At 38.2% G+C, this 17,146-nt stretch overlaps 2 protein-coding genes and 1 pseudogene across 2 annotated transcripts; all 3 read left to right on the top strand.

Annotated features, from left to right (window-relative positions):
• The first annotated feature begins 1,775 nt into the window (after positions 1–1,775).
• On the top strand, positions 1,776–2,568 carry LOC131323926 (protein NRT1/ PTR FAMILY 5.6-like). The gene is made up of 3 exons (XM_058355760.1): positions 1,776–2,149; positions 2,335–2,467; positions 2,539–2,568. The coding sequence occupies exons 1-3, from the start codon at positions 1,815–1,817 to the stop codon at positions 2,566–2,568; spliced, it is 498 nt and encodes a 165-aa protein (XP_058211743.1). The 5' UTR covers positions 1,776–1,814.
• A 73-nt stretch (positions 2,569–2,641) lies between these two features.
• On the top strand, positions 2,642–3,610 carry LOC131323925 (protein NRT1/ PTR FAMILY 5.7-like; annotated as a pseudogene).
• A 7,799-nt stretch (positions 3,611–11,409) lies between these two features.
• Positions 11,410–16,849, top strand: LOC131324790 (uncharacterized). The gene is made up of 7 exons (XM_058356909.1): positions 11,410–11,832; positions 13,521–13,697; positions 13,792–13,941; positions 14,859–14,960; positions 15,046–15,116; positions 15,231–15,298; positions 16,268–16,849. The coding sequence occupies exons 1-7, from the start codon at positions 11,611–11,613 to the stop codon at positions 16,507–16,509; spliced, it is 1,032 nt and encodes a 343-aa protein (XP_058212892.1). The 5' UTR covers positions 11,410–11,610; the 3' UTR covers positions 16,510–16,849.
• The last annotated feature ends 297 nt before the right edge of the window (positions 16,850–17,146 follow it).

Here is a 17,146-nt window from a genome sequence, read left to right as displayed (position 1 = left end):
CCTCACTACAGCGCTGAATCAAGACCTCAAAACAGCAGCAAGGAATGCCAGTTATTGGACTGGTGTTACCAGCATAATGCCCACTTCTGGGAGGGTTCCTAGCTGATGCTTATTTGGGCAGATTCTCAACTGTGCTTGCCTCCTCCATTGTCTACCTTCTGGTAAAAAGTAAAAAACAAACTCAAATCCCACTTTAATTAGCCAGTCAAAATCCACGTCTAAAACCGAAACTGGACTAGTGTTTTTTGTAGGAAACAATATTGACTGAGTGCTTTAATTTCTTTTGTTAGCTTGATCTCCCTATATGTCAAATTAAACTAGTGGCCTATTTATGACGCAGCGGAATTAACAAAGAGATTAATTACCATACTAATTCAAATGAGATAAAAAAAACTCATGGCTCCACAAGCAAACTCTAAAATATTATTGATCAAAAGTTAATCAAAACATTAGGTTACAACCCTTTTATATGGTGTAACCTCGAAACCCTAATAATTAAAGTTGAAAAATTAAAAAAAAGTCCCAAAATTTGTGGCCGAGTATTGACCGGAACGCGAAAATAAGTCAACCCACTAAGTTTGGGCCTATTCCGAGCTCGTCGGAATTTTGCCAAATTGGGTAATTAATCTGAAATTAAACATCATTTGGGCTTCCGAGACTTCATCTGGTCCAATTAATCATGGAATTGGGCCTTCGCATATTCTACATTAGTCTATTACTCTTTTTGTCCCATAAAGTTGGTCCCCTACGGCTATGAAACTACGTGCAATTTTCAAACTCAAAAATAATATATACTAAAAATAATTTTTAGATATTTTGGCACCGTTCAAACAAGATTTATATTGCACAAAAAATATTTCGGTAAGTATATTATTTTTAAATTTGAAAATTGCACGTAATTTCGTAATAGACTAACTTTACGGAGGCGGAGGGAGTATCAATTTTTCATTTTCTTTTCGTTCTCGTAAAACCCAGAAACCTTGTGTGGCAAAATGTCTAAACGATGTTTTCTTGAAACAACCCCACTTTCTTTCTAGAAACCTTGTGTGGCGAAATGTCTAAGCTCCGTTCTGCTAAGGTTCTTATTTTTTAAGTACTTATTTTTTTGCTTTACGAAACATGTGATTCTCTCACAATATATGACCTTTAATTAAAAAAATAAGTTGTTAAATGGGCTACAGAGGTGCTAAAGCATTGATATTAATGCACATGGATGTCCACCGTAAAATCAATTCAAGGAAAATAAATAGATTTTCATCTGACCAATGCCCTAAGGATCATACGGTCTACGAAAAATGCATATATACCCAATTTGATATCCATTAAGAAGTGAATGAATTTGGCTTGTTAACTAATGGAAAGGATCATAATGCTTCCTTGTTTGGACAATTTCTTACTTCGTTTGATTAAACATGAATAAATTCTCCAATGTTGGGCAAACAGGGTTTAATCCTCCTAACAATGTCAAGACTAATTCCAAACCTTGGGCCATGTGGTTCCATCAGTACCTGCTCTGAACCAAGAAAAATTCACGAAGTGATCTTCTTCCTCGCCATCTACTGATTAAACATGAATAAATTATCCAATGTTGGGCAAACAGGGTTTAATCCTCCTAACAATGTCAAGACTAATTCCAAACCTTGGGCCATGTGGTTCCACCAGTACCTGCTCTGAACCAAGAAAAATTCACGAAGTGATCTTCTTCCTCGCCATCTACTTGATCTCCATCGGCACTTGGGGCCACAGGACCCTCCTGGGAGAACTTCGGAGCAGATCAATTCGACGACAATCATTCAGAGGAGAGAACCAAAAAGATGTCTTTTTCCAACTGGTGGACCTTTGGCCTATGCTCCGGCTTACTGCTTGCACTGACAGTAGTGAGTTTCGTTCAACACCATGTGAGTTGGGTTGTTGCTGACATTACACTCACTATTGTGATGGCTTCCAGTCTGCTCGTATTTTGCATCGGGATGCCATTTTATCGTTATAGGACGCCGACAGGGAGTCCATTGACTCCGATGGTTCAGGTGGTTGTTGCAGCCTTTAGCAAGAGAAATCTTGCCTGTCCTTCGAATCCTAGTCAGTTGTATGAAGTTTCCAAGTCACAGAAGACAGAGGGGAGGCTCCTCTTGCACACCGACAAGCTCAAGTAAGTTTGTTTCCATCGACTTATCTTATCATTACACTTTCTTTGTACCTAGCATTCCTCTTTTCAAATAGAGGATCATGTCGAATCGCTTGTTTCATTAGGACACGTCTAGCCCTTTTCATTAAGTAGAAAATACCCAAAAACCCTTATCCTCTCCTTGAGGTGATATCGTTCATGTGTTACAGGTTTCTTGACAAGGCTGCAATTATTGATGACAGGCAAGATTCAACTGAGAAGCAACAGAATCCATGGAGACTTACAACTGTTACTCACGTAGAAGAGAGAGGGGAGGCTCCTCTTGCACACCGACAAGCTCAAGTAAGTTTGTTTCCATCGACTTATCTTATCATTACACTTTCTTTGTACCTAGCATTCCTCTTTTCAAATAGAGGATCATGTCGAATCGCTTGTTTCATTAGGACACGTCTAGCCCTTTTCATTAAGTAGAAAATACCCAAAAACCCTTATCCTCTCCTTGAGGTGATATCGTTCATGTGTTACAGGTTTCTTGACAAGGCTGCAATTATTGATGACAGGCAAGATTCAACTGAGAAGCAACAGAATCCATGGAGACTTACAACTGTTACTCACGTAGAAGAGATGAAGCTACTCCTCAACATGATCCCCATCTGGCTGACGGCCGCATTGCCATTCGGTATCTGTGTGGCACAATCCTCAACATTCTTCATCAAACAAGGCACAACCCTGGACCACAAAATGGGCTGCTCTTTCTTCATCCCTCCGTCCTCAATTTATTCTGTTGCCACTAGAGGAATGATCTCATCGGTCATAATTTACGAGAAAATAGCACCCTTTCTGAGAGCTGCGACAAGAAATGAGAGAGGCTTCAAAATCCTCCAAAGGGTCGGAATTGGTATGGTTTTCTCGGTCGTGACTATGGTAGTTGCAGCCCTAGTTGAAAAAAAGAGGCTAACCCTAGTTGAGAATGATCCAATTAAGGGTTCAATTACAATGAGTGTCTTATGGTTAGCTCCTCAATTTCTCATAATTGGGGTTGCAGATGGATTTGCTCTAGTGGGATTGCAAGAGTTTTTCTATGACCAAGTCCCTGATTCGATGAGAAGCTCGGGGATTGCACTTTACCATTGTGTAATGGGAGCGGCGTATTACGTTAACTGCTGGTTGATAACAATCGCGGACTACGTGACTGAGAAGAGCGGGAAAAGTTGGTTCGGGAAGGACTTGGAATAGTAGTCGTTGGGACAATTTTTACTGGCTTCTAGCGGTGATCACCGCTGCGAATATAGGGGTTTATGTGGTCTTAGCGCAGCGGTATACTTACAAGAATGTGCAGGAGAGGGTTTTGTGACTGTGGCCGGTTGTTATGAAGGTGATGGCGTTAGGGGCAGTGGTGGCGGCGGCATAGTTGATATAGTCTACCGTAGTTTTGGTGTCCTTTTTAAGTGGGGTGTCGTTGTAATCGTATTCAGAAAAAGGTGATGTGTAATTGTCTTCAAAATAATGTAATCAAGTGACTGAATTTCGAAGAGAATTGATTTTGGTTGAATTTTTTTTTTGTTTTTTTGATAAGTATATAAATTGGTTTAAGCGAAGACTCCAGTGCCTATGGGCCAATTCCAAAATAATAACTGGCCGGGGTCAAGACTAACGACATAGCATAAAATTCGGAATTCTTTAGCCACGTCATTCGTAGTACTACATGTTTATTGTTCACGCTGCACAAAGGTTGTCTAGATATCTTACAAGGCCATGACTTGTCTATCAGAAGACCTGAACTCTTGACCTCTACATGGGTACGTTCACACTAACTAAACTAATTTTGTATGGCTTTTGTTGATCACAATGTACATTATGTCTAGAAAATGAAAAAAATGTGAAGTGCATGTGTCAAGAAGCAGAAATGCTAGAGGCACATCGGTGTGGCACACCTCAGCCACACCTCTCTCACATATAGGTGGAGCCCACTAAAACGGGCCCCACCTGTATGTGAAAGGAGTGTGGCTGAGGTACGGTATGTCACACCTGATGTGTCCCTAGCACTTCTCGTCAAGAAGTGAAGTGCGAATACCAATACAAAAGGTGCAATGTGAAAGCTGCCACAACCCAAAATTAGGCCCGAACAACACTTTCAACTTTTTACACTTGTTTACTGAAGGCTGGGAGGAGGGAAGAGTTGTTGATGCAAGATAAATGAAACTGGTCCGAGCACACGCAGCAGAAATGAGATCGTATTAACCTCTCGTCATTATTGTTCAAGTCTGTTCAAGTCGAACATCAAACCCACACTCTCTAGAAATGATGAAATGAGCACATCTGTCGGTGTCAATTTTAGATTGGATGTTTGGAAGTATAAGTTGGCTGTTTGGTCAAGGTTTAGGGCTACTGAGACTCGTTTTCTGACCGTTAATTAGCTAAAGAGAGGATTGTAGTCGTCCAAAGATGACATGCCTTATGACCAAGCTATACGCATATAGGTGTTTTAGAAGATAATTTTAAGCTCAAAAATTATGTACTTACGCAAATAATTTTTTTATCAATACAGATCTTGTTTGATAGATCTCATTGAGATCTTTTATACGGTGCAAAAAAAATTTTAAAAATTATTTTTTATTTAAATTATTTTTAAGTTTGAAAATATGAAATAAGTACTTATTTTTTAAGAATGTATTCTGGAACAGGCCTCGGGACGTCTGTCAAATCGAATAATCGTACGGTTTACCGTAAGAAAATATGACGTTTTTAGCATTATTTTATGCTTATCAAGAGTTGCATGCTAACTCCTCTTTGGTATGACTTACGTCAGGATGCCAAGGGCTAACGTTCTTAACTTGCAGTACCATGTTAAAGCTTTAGTTTTGTTATTTGCTTTTTTTTTTTTCTTTTTTGGCTCTAAAATCAAACAATGAAAGAGGAAATTTGTTTGTTTTCCTTTCCTTGTTCTTAGGTTCCAAACAAACTCTTAATTTGGGTCTTCAATATAAAAAATAGAGAGAACGTTACCCCTAATAAGGACTACAAATTAGATAATATCACTTCAAAAAATCTTGAGGTGGGGGTGTATATATATTTTGATGTAAATATAACAATTTTATATTAAGATCCTAGAGTTTTCAAAATCATAAGTGTAACGACTGCAACCACTTGTTTCCCCTCCTTACGTACATCATAAGGGTATAATAATGCTCCACTTGGATGGAATTTTATTATTCCGTACGTAGTATCCAACATATTCTAATCTCGTTATCATTTTTTTTTTTTACTTTTTGACGTGACAAATTCAACTCAACGTAGATGGTCCGTGGAACTCACACGGTGTACCTTTTGAAGCAACACATGATTCATGCCTAAAAAAAGACGTGAATCATTCTGAAGCACACTCCATCGTCTAAGTTTCAAACCACACAAAAAAGGCCAAATGTAAGAATAATCTGAAAAGATTTGAGAGCAGATTTAGTGTTTTTCTTGTTAGTTTCAAAATTATATTGTTCGTTTTGATTCTTTTTCCAACAAATGTGATGCACTTATAAATACAAGTAATTGTTGGAGGAATGATTTTCACAAATTTTCTTTTCTTTAGTATATAAAACGACAAGATTACGCGTCTATTTGTTTACACCATTTATTGACATATTTTTTCCCATACGAGTAGTAATTATGTTTATTAAAATAGTGTGAATCTTAATTTTCTAATTTTCAATTCATTTGATTTTCTGTCACCGATGATCAACTCAACGAACTTTATAAAATTGTCAATCTGACTCCGATTAAATCAAGAGATCTTTCCAAAGTTTTTTTCATATGACTCTTGCGAGTTGCAACTTCAAGCTCTATTAATAGGGCCGGGTTGATTCTTTTAGTATTCTTCCGCGTGATAGGATCAATATTAGGGACCGAATATTCCAATGCAACTTTTAGGGCACCATTTTAGCCGCAGAATGCATGTTTAATTTTACCCAATTTTCTTTGTATACGCATACAAAGAATGTTCAGTCCGAATTTAACGGATTTAATGACGGAGCTAAGATTTAGAAGCGGGAGTGGCACCATTTCAATGAGAATTCATTTGTATTGGGCGGAAAAATATGAATAATAAAGTTAGGTGTAATGTCATAAAATTAAGGGAAAATGACGGTCCAGGACGTGTTTTAATAATTAATACCCGCCAAAGACATTTTCAACATTAACAAATGTTCTCAGCATGTCATTGACGGGTATTAATTATCAAAACACGTCATGGGCCGTCATTTTCCCTAAAATTAATTAGACTTTGCCGTTAGGTTTATTTTTGTGAAAGGAGATAAAGGATTTATTTTTGTGAAAGGAGATAAAGGATTCATTTTATCCAAGCATTCATTTTATTGAGTTTGCCGAGTACTTTATCCAAACACATTTCTCTCGACACAAATGCACTCAACGCACTGTATCAAACCTATTTGTTTCAATTTGTATCAAGATAAATGTGTTTTGATCATGCATTGATCTGCATCCGATGAACATGATTTTTTTTAAAAATTTGTTCACACCAAGTGGTGTTCTCCTTCATATATAATAATAGATTAATGGTTTTTTTTACGAAATTGAAGTCATTCATTATTTGAACCTTGGTCACATAATGCTAGTGAATGAAGTGAGACTTTTGAAAACATCTCAAACTACTAAAATATGCAAGTACGAGAACTCAAAGCAATAGCACAAAGCAAGGATAGAGAGCACAAGCGAATAGTGGCTCCGTTCCGGAACCAAAAATAAGTCATTATTTTTTAAGAAGGCAATTTCAAGCTTAAAAATTATGGTTTTATTGAAATCTAAAAATATGTAATATGGATCTTGTTTGGAATACGATGCAAAAAAAATTGAAAAATTATTTTTCATTTACTTTATTTTTGAGTTTAAAAATGTGAAATAAACTGCTTATTTTTTAAGAAAGATTTCTGGAACGGGCCTACGAGGGCGCCCGTGTTACTGAGGGTTGTTTGGCATTAGTTTTCAACATTTGAAATAGGCTTAATTGTAAAAACACCTCCTAAACTATCACTTTTTGGCAACTTCACCCCCTTAAGTTTAAATTCGAGCAACTTCACCCCCCTAACTACCAAATTTGAGCAACTTCACCCCCTCCCCCATTCTCCATCCAATTCTGTTATGAATTTGGATGGAAAAGTAAATTAATGTACAAAAATGCCCTTTACACCCTTTTTAAAAACTCTCATCTACACACCAAATAAAACTCTCTCTCTCTCTCTCTCTCTCTCTCTCTCTCTCTCTCTCTCTCTCTCTCTCCCCCCTCCGCACCATTGTAAACTCACCAGAAAAACCCTAAATGTAAAACCCATTTATACTCCTCCTCCTACTCCAGAATTACCCCCTCCCACATCACACCACCCCACACCACCAGCACCACCTCCATTCACCACCTGGGTGGATCGTGGGTTTTTATTTTTTTTTCCAAATTGTCCAGCGGGTACAGGTAGGGCATTTTTTTGGCTACAGGTAGTTGTCCAAAATCTACAACATTGCATAGTTTCTGGTCACTAGCTACGGGTAGAGATTTTTTTGGCTACGGGTACCTGTTCAAAATTTTCAATTTTCCAGCGGCTACGGGTAGTTGTCCTTATCGAACAACATCGCATAGAATCTGGTCGCTCGCTACAGGTAGAGATTTTTTAGGCTACGGGTAGCGATTAAGTGGAATTTGGATACAACTACTTGAACCAAATCCAGCAAACGTGGTCCTGAATTTGAATCATTGCATGACTTAACAACAAAACCAAAAAAGTGTCATACTAAAAAATTATGATCGTGATTCGATTAAGAAACAAGAACTGTAACTTTAAGCAGACATAAACCCAAACGGTCGACACAAATAAAACTAAGTACATGACCTGTATGCCACTGTCGTCAGCAACCATACAAGTTACAGCCCAAATTCAGGAATAAATTCCCAAAATTAATCAGCAATAGAACTTGGGTCTCAATTGCTCTAGTTAAACCAAATCATTAACAAAGTAACCCAATCTTTTTCCTTTGTTAATCATCATTTCAAAGCCATCCTATTCAAGGAACTCAACAGTAAAAAGTTGACAGACCACTAAACGAGCAATTCTTGCACATTCTTGCTCTGTAGACAATGATTTCTTGAGCATTGGCAATGTTTTGCAACAAGCAAACCAACAACGTGAAAAAAACAAAGAGTTGTAACAAGAAACAACATCAAAATCAAGAGGAAAAGGGCAGTGTTTGCCTTTAATTTCAACAAAAAGATACCCACAAAAGATCAATACACAGTATCCATTCATTACATTATGAAGTGCAGTGTTTGCTCTATAATTTCTACACTGCCATTTGCAGATACGAAATGAGTACTTTCAAATGAGTCAATATAAGGTTACAAGTACTGTTGCCAAATTAAGATAAAGGTTCCAAAAACTCTACTAACAAGTCAGTATGGTTCCAAAATACTATGAAATTTGGTTGTCAAGTGTTAGACTTCTAGGTACTGTCTGGGGTTGATGATTCTCCTTGGGATAACTGTCTGGGGCCAGTGCTTGGCATTGTTGCACTGCCAGTGGTACTATCACTCCCACAAGATGCTGCTAATGAACAATGTACACCATTCAAGTATTTAGACTCCAAACCCCTTACTAGTTTACCACCGACGCGTATGAACAATGTACACCTAAGCTCCACCATGGTTTTTGTGCAACAAAAAACTTAGATTAATAACAGGAGAGGTATAATTGCATGTGAGGTTCATAATATGGCTTATAATATTGCCTACAAGAGGGAACATAGCCCTTATGAAGAGTGATTCCTAACGGTGCCAAGAAAGGCAATACTTTTTCCCCCCGTCCATTAGCATTTTGGTGCACGTTGGACTGTCTTATATTAACACATAAACTAAGAAACACTTCCACCACAAAATGACACAAAAAATTAATAAACAAAATTATCATGTTTTCCTTGATAGTGGCAAACAAAGTCATAATGTTAACATCTCTCATACTCTACATAGCTCATTACATTGAACCATCCCCTTGAATATATCCTCATGTACGAATACACACACACACACACACACACAAAAACCCCTACAAAATTGTCTTCTTTTGTTTCCTTACATTGGAGACCTTAGCCTGGGGAGGACAAGATTCAAAATTGCCTTTAACACAAAATAAATACACCTTCCAACCTCAATATTGCATCACTCAACATCGAGCCTAAATTTAGACATAAGAAAAGTAGAAATCAAAACTAGAAATCAATGCAACCCAAGAGACCAAAAATGCTCTATGCAACTCCGATACACCAGTACACCAAATCAAGCTTCACAATCGGCTTTCCAAAAGATGCCGATGATACTACCTCATCCATAAACCACTACACATGCTAATAAGTTAAGCAAAGGTAAATGGAAAACCCAAAGAGAGAACCACCAAACATTGTTAATGTTACCCAAATAATACAACCTCGAGGGGGGGGGAGGTGAATAGGATTGCTAGTAAAAATCACCGATAAAAATTATCTCTAACAATATATGCAAACAATAAGTATGCAATCAAATAGAATGAGAGAAAAAGAGATAGAACCCGTTTATAGTGGTTCGGTCCGGATTTGTCCACGGTCCGACCTACTCCACTTCTCCTCAAGCAATTACTTGAAGGTTCCACTAATCTTTGAAAGATTACAACTTGTAAGTCTTGCAGGTGCTTACAAAAACCATGTGCCTCTAGCTTTCCCGAGGAGCTAGCACAACCGCAAATGTTTTCTCCGAAAACCTCTCAAAAATAAACACCCAAAATCCTACCAGATTTTGGTCTTCTAAGATTACAAGTGATCTCTCTCAATCACTCACTTAGGTTACAATTTAAGAACAATGATGAGAAGATGAAATCTAACAACAAACAATCAAAGTTTTTCTCATAAAAGAAAAATATGACAGTGTAAGAGAATGAGATAACTGATCTTGAATCTGGGAGAGAAAAGAGCAATGGCTTTTTGCTTGGAAAGTGTAAGAGCTTTTTGTTGTAATGAATCAATAATCAATTCAAGTGCTTTATGCCCCTGGTTCTGTTCTCTAGCCGTTGTACTTCAAATTCTGTTGTTGGAGTTTAATTTGAGCCGTTGGATTTAGATCTGGATCTGCACAACTGGACGAAATATGCTTCGGCCGGTCGTCCGGTGCCCTCCGGTAGACACACTCCTCTGGTCTGACAGCTGGCCTGTCAGCCGGTTCGTCAACCTGTAGCTCAAAAATTCATCTAAATAAATCCGTTAAAGCACGTATTGAGCTCAATAAGTCTATGTGACTATTAATCATTGAATCCAAGACTTTATGCTATTTTTCAAGGTCACGAAAATATTTAGTCCGTGAAAGGACTTTTCGATAATTTTGTATTTGCCGAATAAAAATATCATTGAATTAATCATCAAAATAATTAATAGAGATACATATAATTTTCCAACAAATTATAATGCATACATTTTTCAACAGTTAGTATACCAGAGCAACGTTTTGCCATGCAACCACCTAAAATGATTAACTGCTACCAAGGAAACAAGGGCAACATGAAGCTGCAAGACGCAATAGAAGGATTCCGAAGTAGATGGAAACCGAGAATCAACTGAACTATGTACAAGAAATCACCCTCGGAAACCAAAAACACTCAATATTCGAAAGAGAAACCAGAAGCATTAAATGAATTCCAGATCTCATGTTCAACTTAGAGATTTAGGGTTTATTAAATTCGAAAACAATAAACAATTTTTTAGCCCTTATGCATGTCAATAAACAGCAGGCTTCCTAATTATTTTGCCCTAAACCAACTTAACTAAACAGAGAACTTACGGATGGGAAGAAGCAGGTCGTCGTCGTCGTCGTTGTTCACTGGGGAATCAGGTCGGCGTCGTGTAGGCCGTCGTCTGCGCCTGGAGGGAGGAGCGTTGGGTGGGTGGGTTTCTGAGAGAAGAGGGAGACAGAGGCGGAAGAGAGAGAGAGAGAGAGAGAGAGAGAGAGAGAGAGAGAGAGAGAAAACATGAAAAATACTGTAGAAGGAAGAGCGAGAATATATGTCAACGTATTTTTTTTAACAAAAGGGTACGTACGTAATTTTGTTTCTCTCCGTCCATTTTTTTAACGGAAAATGGGGGAGGGGTGAAGTTGCTCAAATTTGGTAGTTAGGGGGGTGAAGTTGCTCGAATTTAAACTTAAGGGGGTGAAGTTGCTAAAAAGTGATAATTTAGGAGGTGTTTTTGCAATTAAGACTTTGAAATACAAGCAGTTTCCAAGACAAATACTAGTAGAAAATAACTTTATGCAAAGCTTGAGACCCTCTTCTCTGCGTCTCGCATCTCTCAACAGTTCCGACAAGAAGAAGAATGACTTCCTTTGCTTCCATTTCTAGGGTTTCACCGAACGCTTACCTGTTCTAGGGTTTTCTATTCTCGTCGAGGGAAGTGACGTTCTGCTGCTGCTGCAGGGTATGGAAGCTCGCGTGGGCGTGTCTAGCCACGGCGGTGCCGTCGTCGACGGCGGCGCCAGGAAGTTCTTGCAGTCGCACCACCACCACCACCACCACCACCAGCCTCCGGTGCACCAGCAGGACCAGATTGGAACGGTGCCGCAGCTCCTCGCCGGCGGCATCGCCGGCGCCTTCAGCAAGACCTGTACGGCCCCGCTCGCCCGCCTCACCATTCTGTTTCAGGTTTCTTTTTCCCTTTGAAGCTCAATAGTATACATACATGTATGTATGTATATATTATGTATGTATATATTATGTATGTATATATTGTGTATGTATCTATACAGTTACTTTGTATCTATATGTCAATATGTGTTAGTGGACATTTATGTGTTTATTGAAGTATTTGATGTTAGCTTTCATCTGGGCCGAGCAATGCTACGAGCACAATTTTAAAGACACAGGACGCAACTGTGTTCGGAGCCAATAGATGCATATGAGCCCACGTGGCTCCAAACATAGTTGCGTAAGGAGTTTTGCTCTAAATTGGCTTCGTAGAATTTTTGTTATTTCTTGGGTTCTCCATCGAATTATGATGTTTTGTAGAAGTAGGTGTACTAGGTAGATTGGATGAGGATTTGAATTGGCCAACATGGCCTGTTCATGGATCCAAATTTATCACGTACCCACAAAAAGTACATGAAATTTTACCGGTAATGGAAATCTACGGACCAATTTTACTCATAGTATACTAAATTCTGTAGAGTTCTGTCTGCGGACATGGTGGTTTAATGTTTCAGTATGATACCACGTGTCATTGACACCCTGATACATGGTATCAATAATTTTTCGGGATTTAGTTATTCTATTTGTCAAAAATGTTCTATGAAATTGAGGAGAACCAGAGTTAATTTTCTAATATCACCATACGGGAAATTTCTTTGTGTATCACCTCCCTCGAGTGCAAATTCTGGGTCCACCAATGGTTCCTCGTCTGGTCATCACCTGGAGATGGATGTGAACTTTATGATTTTATGATTCCTACACATCAATACCATGGTGGCAATATATGTTTACCATGTTACTTTTACAATGTCACTTGGCTTATTTGCAATGGTTGGATATTAGTGAGATTCATGTGGGACCTAGTGTACCAATCATTGTGGAAATGGGTAGTGATCGTAAGAAAATGTGTTACCATAGCATTTGTTGATCTTTATGATTAATGAAATTTTTCTTTGCTGAAATCAGGAAAAAAATGTGTTACCATAGCATTTTTACTACAAAGGAGCATAAGATTGGATTTGGAATTTGGGGGTTAAATAGGTTTATAATTTTTATCACAATCTGCAAAAAGAGTAATTCTAGTATGTGCAACAAAAGTGTATTCTACCATCAAATAAGCTCTAACCCCAATTTCCATTACTCTTTCACCTTCTAGAGTTTGATAAAGGCGGTTACATGTCGACTTGGTATCAGTTTTTCCTTCGCCTTCTTGCCACGTCTTTCAAATAGTGTCAAATATACGTTGCAACTGATTAAGTGTGTTACTTAGAGTGTTTTATTTGTTGTCTCTTTGTTTTTGTTCTTTTAAGTCTATTTAGCAAAAAGGAGATCAAAAGTCAAATCTCGTCTTCATCTTTAACTTGACTGACTTTTGGTTAAATCCCGCCCTAGCGAGGAAGTCTCTTTCATCCTTGAAATTCTATTGGTTGTCGATCTTTGTATTCAACATGTTCTTCAACATCTTCATTTTGCTTGGTCATTTTGATGTCCTTACTACTTCAATTCCAGAACTATTTACTTTAGCCTCAAGTGTCCACCTGTAAGCTATCTATATCTCTAACTTGCGTATTCATTTTGTGGCACCTCCATCTAACTGTTTGTTTGGTTTCACTGTTATGGGTTTTTTTTTTCCTGTCTCTTTGTAGGTGCAAGGGATGCATTCTGATGCTGCAGCATTGAGCAAGGCTAGTATATGGCATGAAGCTTTGCGTATTGTTAATGAAGAAGGCTTTAGAGCATTTTGGAAAGGGAATCTAGTTACTATTGCTCATCGTCTTCCGTATTCTTCAGTCAACTTCTATGCTTATGAGCACTACAAAAGTGTTAGTACGAACATGCTCTGAATCTATCTTCTTTTGCATTTAAAATGCAGTTTCCTTGTTCATATTGAAAATCTTGTCCCTTCTTCCTTGTCAGTTGTTAAAATCAATTCCCGGTCTAGAAAGTCACAGGAGAAGCACAAGTGCAGATATTTTTGTGCACTTTGTTGGTGGTGGGTTAGCAGGTATGACAGCAGCCTCTTCCACATATCCATTGGATCTTGTCAGGACACGACTTGCTGCACAGGTAAAATTTTGCATGCAAATTCACATCATTGTCCTGACTCTCTCCAGTATCACAACTAAAACGTTATAGGCTTATACCTCTGTTTGGACTTTTCAAAAGCATTAGTTTTGTCATGTACCTTCTATTCAGCTTTCTCTTGGATCATTGGTACATGGTGGGTTATAGGAACATCACAAACAGCTGCCGTTTGTAATATGTACTTTTCAATCAGCATCCATTTCTTTGATAACCTATTGACTCCACCAGTTCTAACGTGATTAAAATTTACTGATCGAAAGACTGCATAAGTTTTCATTTTTTCTCTCTATAACATGAACCACCCATCATTACTCTTCTATGCATACATAATTGGTGAGGCTTTAAATTAGCGAAGCTTTAAATTAGCGAGGCTTTAACTTGTATCCTTAGGCAGGATTAAGGCTACATTTATCAACTGCTGTTTAGTGGATATAGGGGTGAAGACTAGCTGACCCACAGAAAATATTTGTTGTCTGGGCGGCCATGTGTATCCAATGGTTGAGTTTTTGTCCGATCATAAGTATCCGCTACACAGGATTCATTTCATGAGGGCGATCTTGAAGGAATCTTGTCCTGGAGTGCTATTATGTCTGCGTTCATAGTGGTGGACAAACATTTTTTTTTTTTGTAAGTGTTAGACAAAACATGCTACAATTGCAAACTGATTTGAGGATCAATGCGTGCTAAGGCCCATAGAAAAGTCTCTTTCTCAATTCTTTTCACTGTTTTTGTATTCTTTTTTCCCCCTTTCTACATTTTACTTGGTTATTGTGGCATGTACTGGGAGGTTAAATGGGTCATTGGTAAAGGTTTCACTTTTGAACAGCGAAGCCATGCCTTATGCCTTTCCTCTTACCTGTTTGAGCTTTGTACTAATTCATTGTGCTTAAACTCTGCAGAGAAGCACGATATATTATCAGGGTATGTGGCATGCACTTCATACTATTTGCAGAGATGAAGGTTTTTTTGGCCTCTATAAAGGACTTGGAGCAACATTACTGGTAAGATTTCAACTATGATGCTGTCCCATCGGTGTTCCATGATAGCTTTGTCTCTTATCACATTGAGGTACTTCTCATGATGCAGGGGGTTGGACCCAGTATAGCTATAAGCTTTTCTGTTTATGAGGCATTGAGATCCTATTGGCACTCTCAAAGGTGTGCACTCCTAGTTCTTTCTATCAACAAGGCACCATTAATTGTGCTTAGCTACATAAGTTTGCTCCTTGGTATTCTGTGTATCATTTCTGACATTTTAGTGCCTTGAATTAGGCCTGACGATTCTACTGCCGTTGTTAGCCTTGCCTGTGGCAGTCTTTCTGGCGTTGCATCATCAACAGGTGTGTGCTATGTGATCTACTAAAAGTTGAAGTGGTTTTTTTATCTGAGTAAAAGTTGGACTATGGCCTTGCATAATGTTGATTCTGTATCATTATTTCCAGTTTTACTAGTGTTTCTTGAATTGCAGAACTGATGCTGCCTTATAATTAATACATTTCAACATTGCTTTCAGAACCTTGTCTTTCCGTAACTAATGAAGTTTTAGGTGTAGGTAAACACTTATTTAGCATCAAATCCTCTTTAGCTCTGACATATGCAGGTTTTTATGAACCATTCCTTTCCATGAGCTGAAGGTACAGGCAAGAGACAAGTAGGCTTTGGTTCTTCCCCTTCTCGTGCGATTATGATTTTTCTAATGGTTTTATGCACGTAGATACTTTCCAGAGCAGTTGTAATTCGACTGATATGTTGGATAAGTAATACATGGTCATCAGCAATAAGTTCTTTATGTTCCTTAAGTAATCCATTTGCGTAAAGGTTGGTGTTCATTTAGAAGACTTCGTGGATACAGCTGCCATTACCATTCTGAGGACTAAGACATAGCCCCCTTGGATAATTGCTCACTTTTGTTCATCAGCTTGTGTCTTAGTTGCTAGATTAATGTTATCGTGTTATTTATGATTTAGTTAGTTTAATAGCCATTTTTAATGGGGAGAGATGAAATTGATTCATCGCTGGAATTAAACAATACTTCAAAGACAAGCAGTTGTATCATCCATATGAGGCCAAGCATGTATCTTGTTGAATATGATCAAGGAAAATAGGTTTATTTTGTCAAAGTTTAATTGGTAATTTGAACATGTTATGATTCATAAATATAGGTCTAGCGAACTTACTTACATATCTATGTGTGTTGTCAATTGGCAGAAAGATTTTTAGAGTGGCCAGACCTGACTAAATCGATAATCCAATTTAAATATGCACGCATTAGCAATTATTCTTATCTGTTGATTTGTTGATTATTCCAGCGACATTCCCTTTGGACCTTGTGAGGCGAAGAAAGCAGTTGGAAGGGGTTGCTGGTCAAGCCCGGGTGTATAAAACAGGCATATTCGGGACATTCAAGCATATAATGCGAACAGAAGGACTTCGCGGCTTATATAGGGGGATTCTGCCTGAATACTACAAAGTTGTTCCTGGAGTAGGAATAGTCTTCTTGACCTACGAGACATTGAAGAAGCTTCTATCACATGGACCTTTCGATAGTTAATATTTGGCTCATCCTTATAACCACCTTTCTACCCTGAGTTTTGCCTCAATTATCGAAGGAAAAGACAAAAATTGGATTATGAGAAAAAAGTAGTAGGTATTAGAATGGCCTTTAGAATTTGCTTGGTGGTAGTAAATTTTGCCTTTCCCTGCTGGTATTTGCTGAGAAATTGCTTGGTGGTCAATTTTGCCCCTGCTGCCATCAAACCTATTTTTCAATGTATAGATTGTTACTGCAAGTGTGCCTGCTTCCATTACATTTCGTCTTGGATTGTATTACACATTGTATCATGTTGAAGTTGAGATGTAATAGTAGTCAAAAGAGAGTGACTTCTTGTCTATTCTTTCTTTCTTTCATTGTTCAATTTTTTATGAAGCAGAAGTTCCTGGATGGCCTACATGCTACTGACCTTTTCTTTTGTGTGTGAAATTGATCTACATGCTAGTGATTAAAAATCAAAGGATTGGAGCATAGATATGAGGCTCATGGGAATCCACATACTCAGACTATTGTCTTATTATTGTTTTGTTTCTCATGGCACAGGTTGTTCAGATCGGCTTATGTGCATCTCAATTCATCCTTGAGGGACCAATTTATGGTCCACAAACGAGAACCCATTTAAAGCAAGGACAGTCCG

The sequence above is a fragment of the Rhododendron vialii genome, chromosome 4a (genome assembly GCF_030253575.1).
Source record: "Rhododendron vialii isolate Sample 1 chromosome 4a, ASM3025357v1".
In the NCBI taxonomy this organism is placed as follows: domain Eukaryota; kingdom Viridiplantae; phylum Streptophyta; class Magnoliopsida; order Ericales; family Ericaceae; genus Rhododendron; species Rhododendron vialii.
The sequence above is the reverse complement of the archived record's forward strand: the minus strand, read 5'-3'. Positions and strand labels throughout refer to the sequence as shown.

What these genes read in the sequence shown, in the direction of transcription:
- LOC131323926 (XM_058355760.1), top strand. Translation starts at nt 1,815, where the DNA reads ATGTCTTTTTCCAACTGGTGGACCTTTGGCCTATGCTCCGGCTTACTG. An exon ending in TTGCACACCGACAAGCTCAA is followed by an intron (nt 2,150 to 2,334) that starts GTAAGTTTGTTT and finishes CATGTGTTACAG; the next exon opens with GTTTCTTGACAAGGCTGCAA. An exon ending in TTGCACACCGACAAGCTCAA is followed by an intron (nt 2,468 to 2,538) that starts GTAAGTTTGTTT and finishes CTTTTCAAATAG; the next exon opens with AGGATCATGTCGAATCGCTT.
- LOC131324790 (XM_058356909.1), top strand. Translation starts at nt 11,611, where the DNA reads ATGGAAGCTCGCGTGGGCGTGTCTAGCCACGGCGGTGCCGTCGTCGAC. An exon ending in CTTATGAGCACTACAAAAGT is followed by an intron (nt 13,698 to 13,791) that starts GTTAGTACGAAC and finishes CTTCCTTGTCAG; the next exon opens with TTGTTAAAATCAATTCCCGG. An exon ending in GACTTGGAGCAACATTACTG is followed by an intron (nt 14,961 to 15,045) that starts GTAAGATTTCAA and finishes CTCATGATGCAG; the next exon opens with GGGGTTGGACCCAGTATAGC.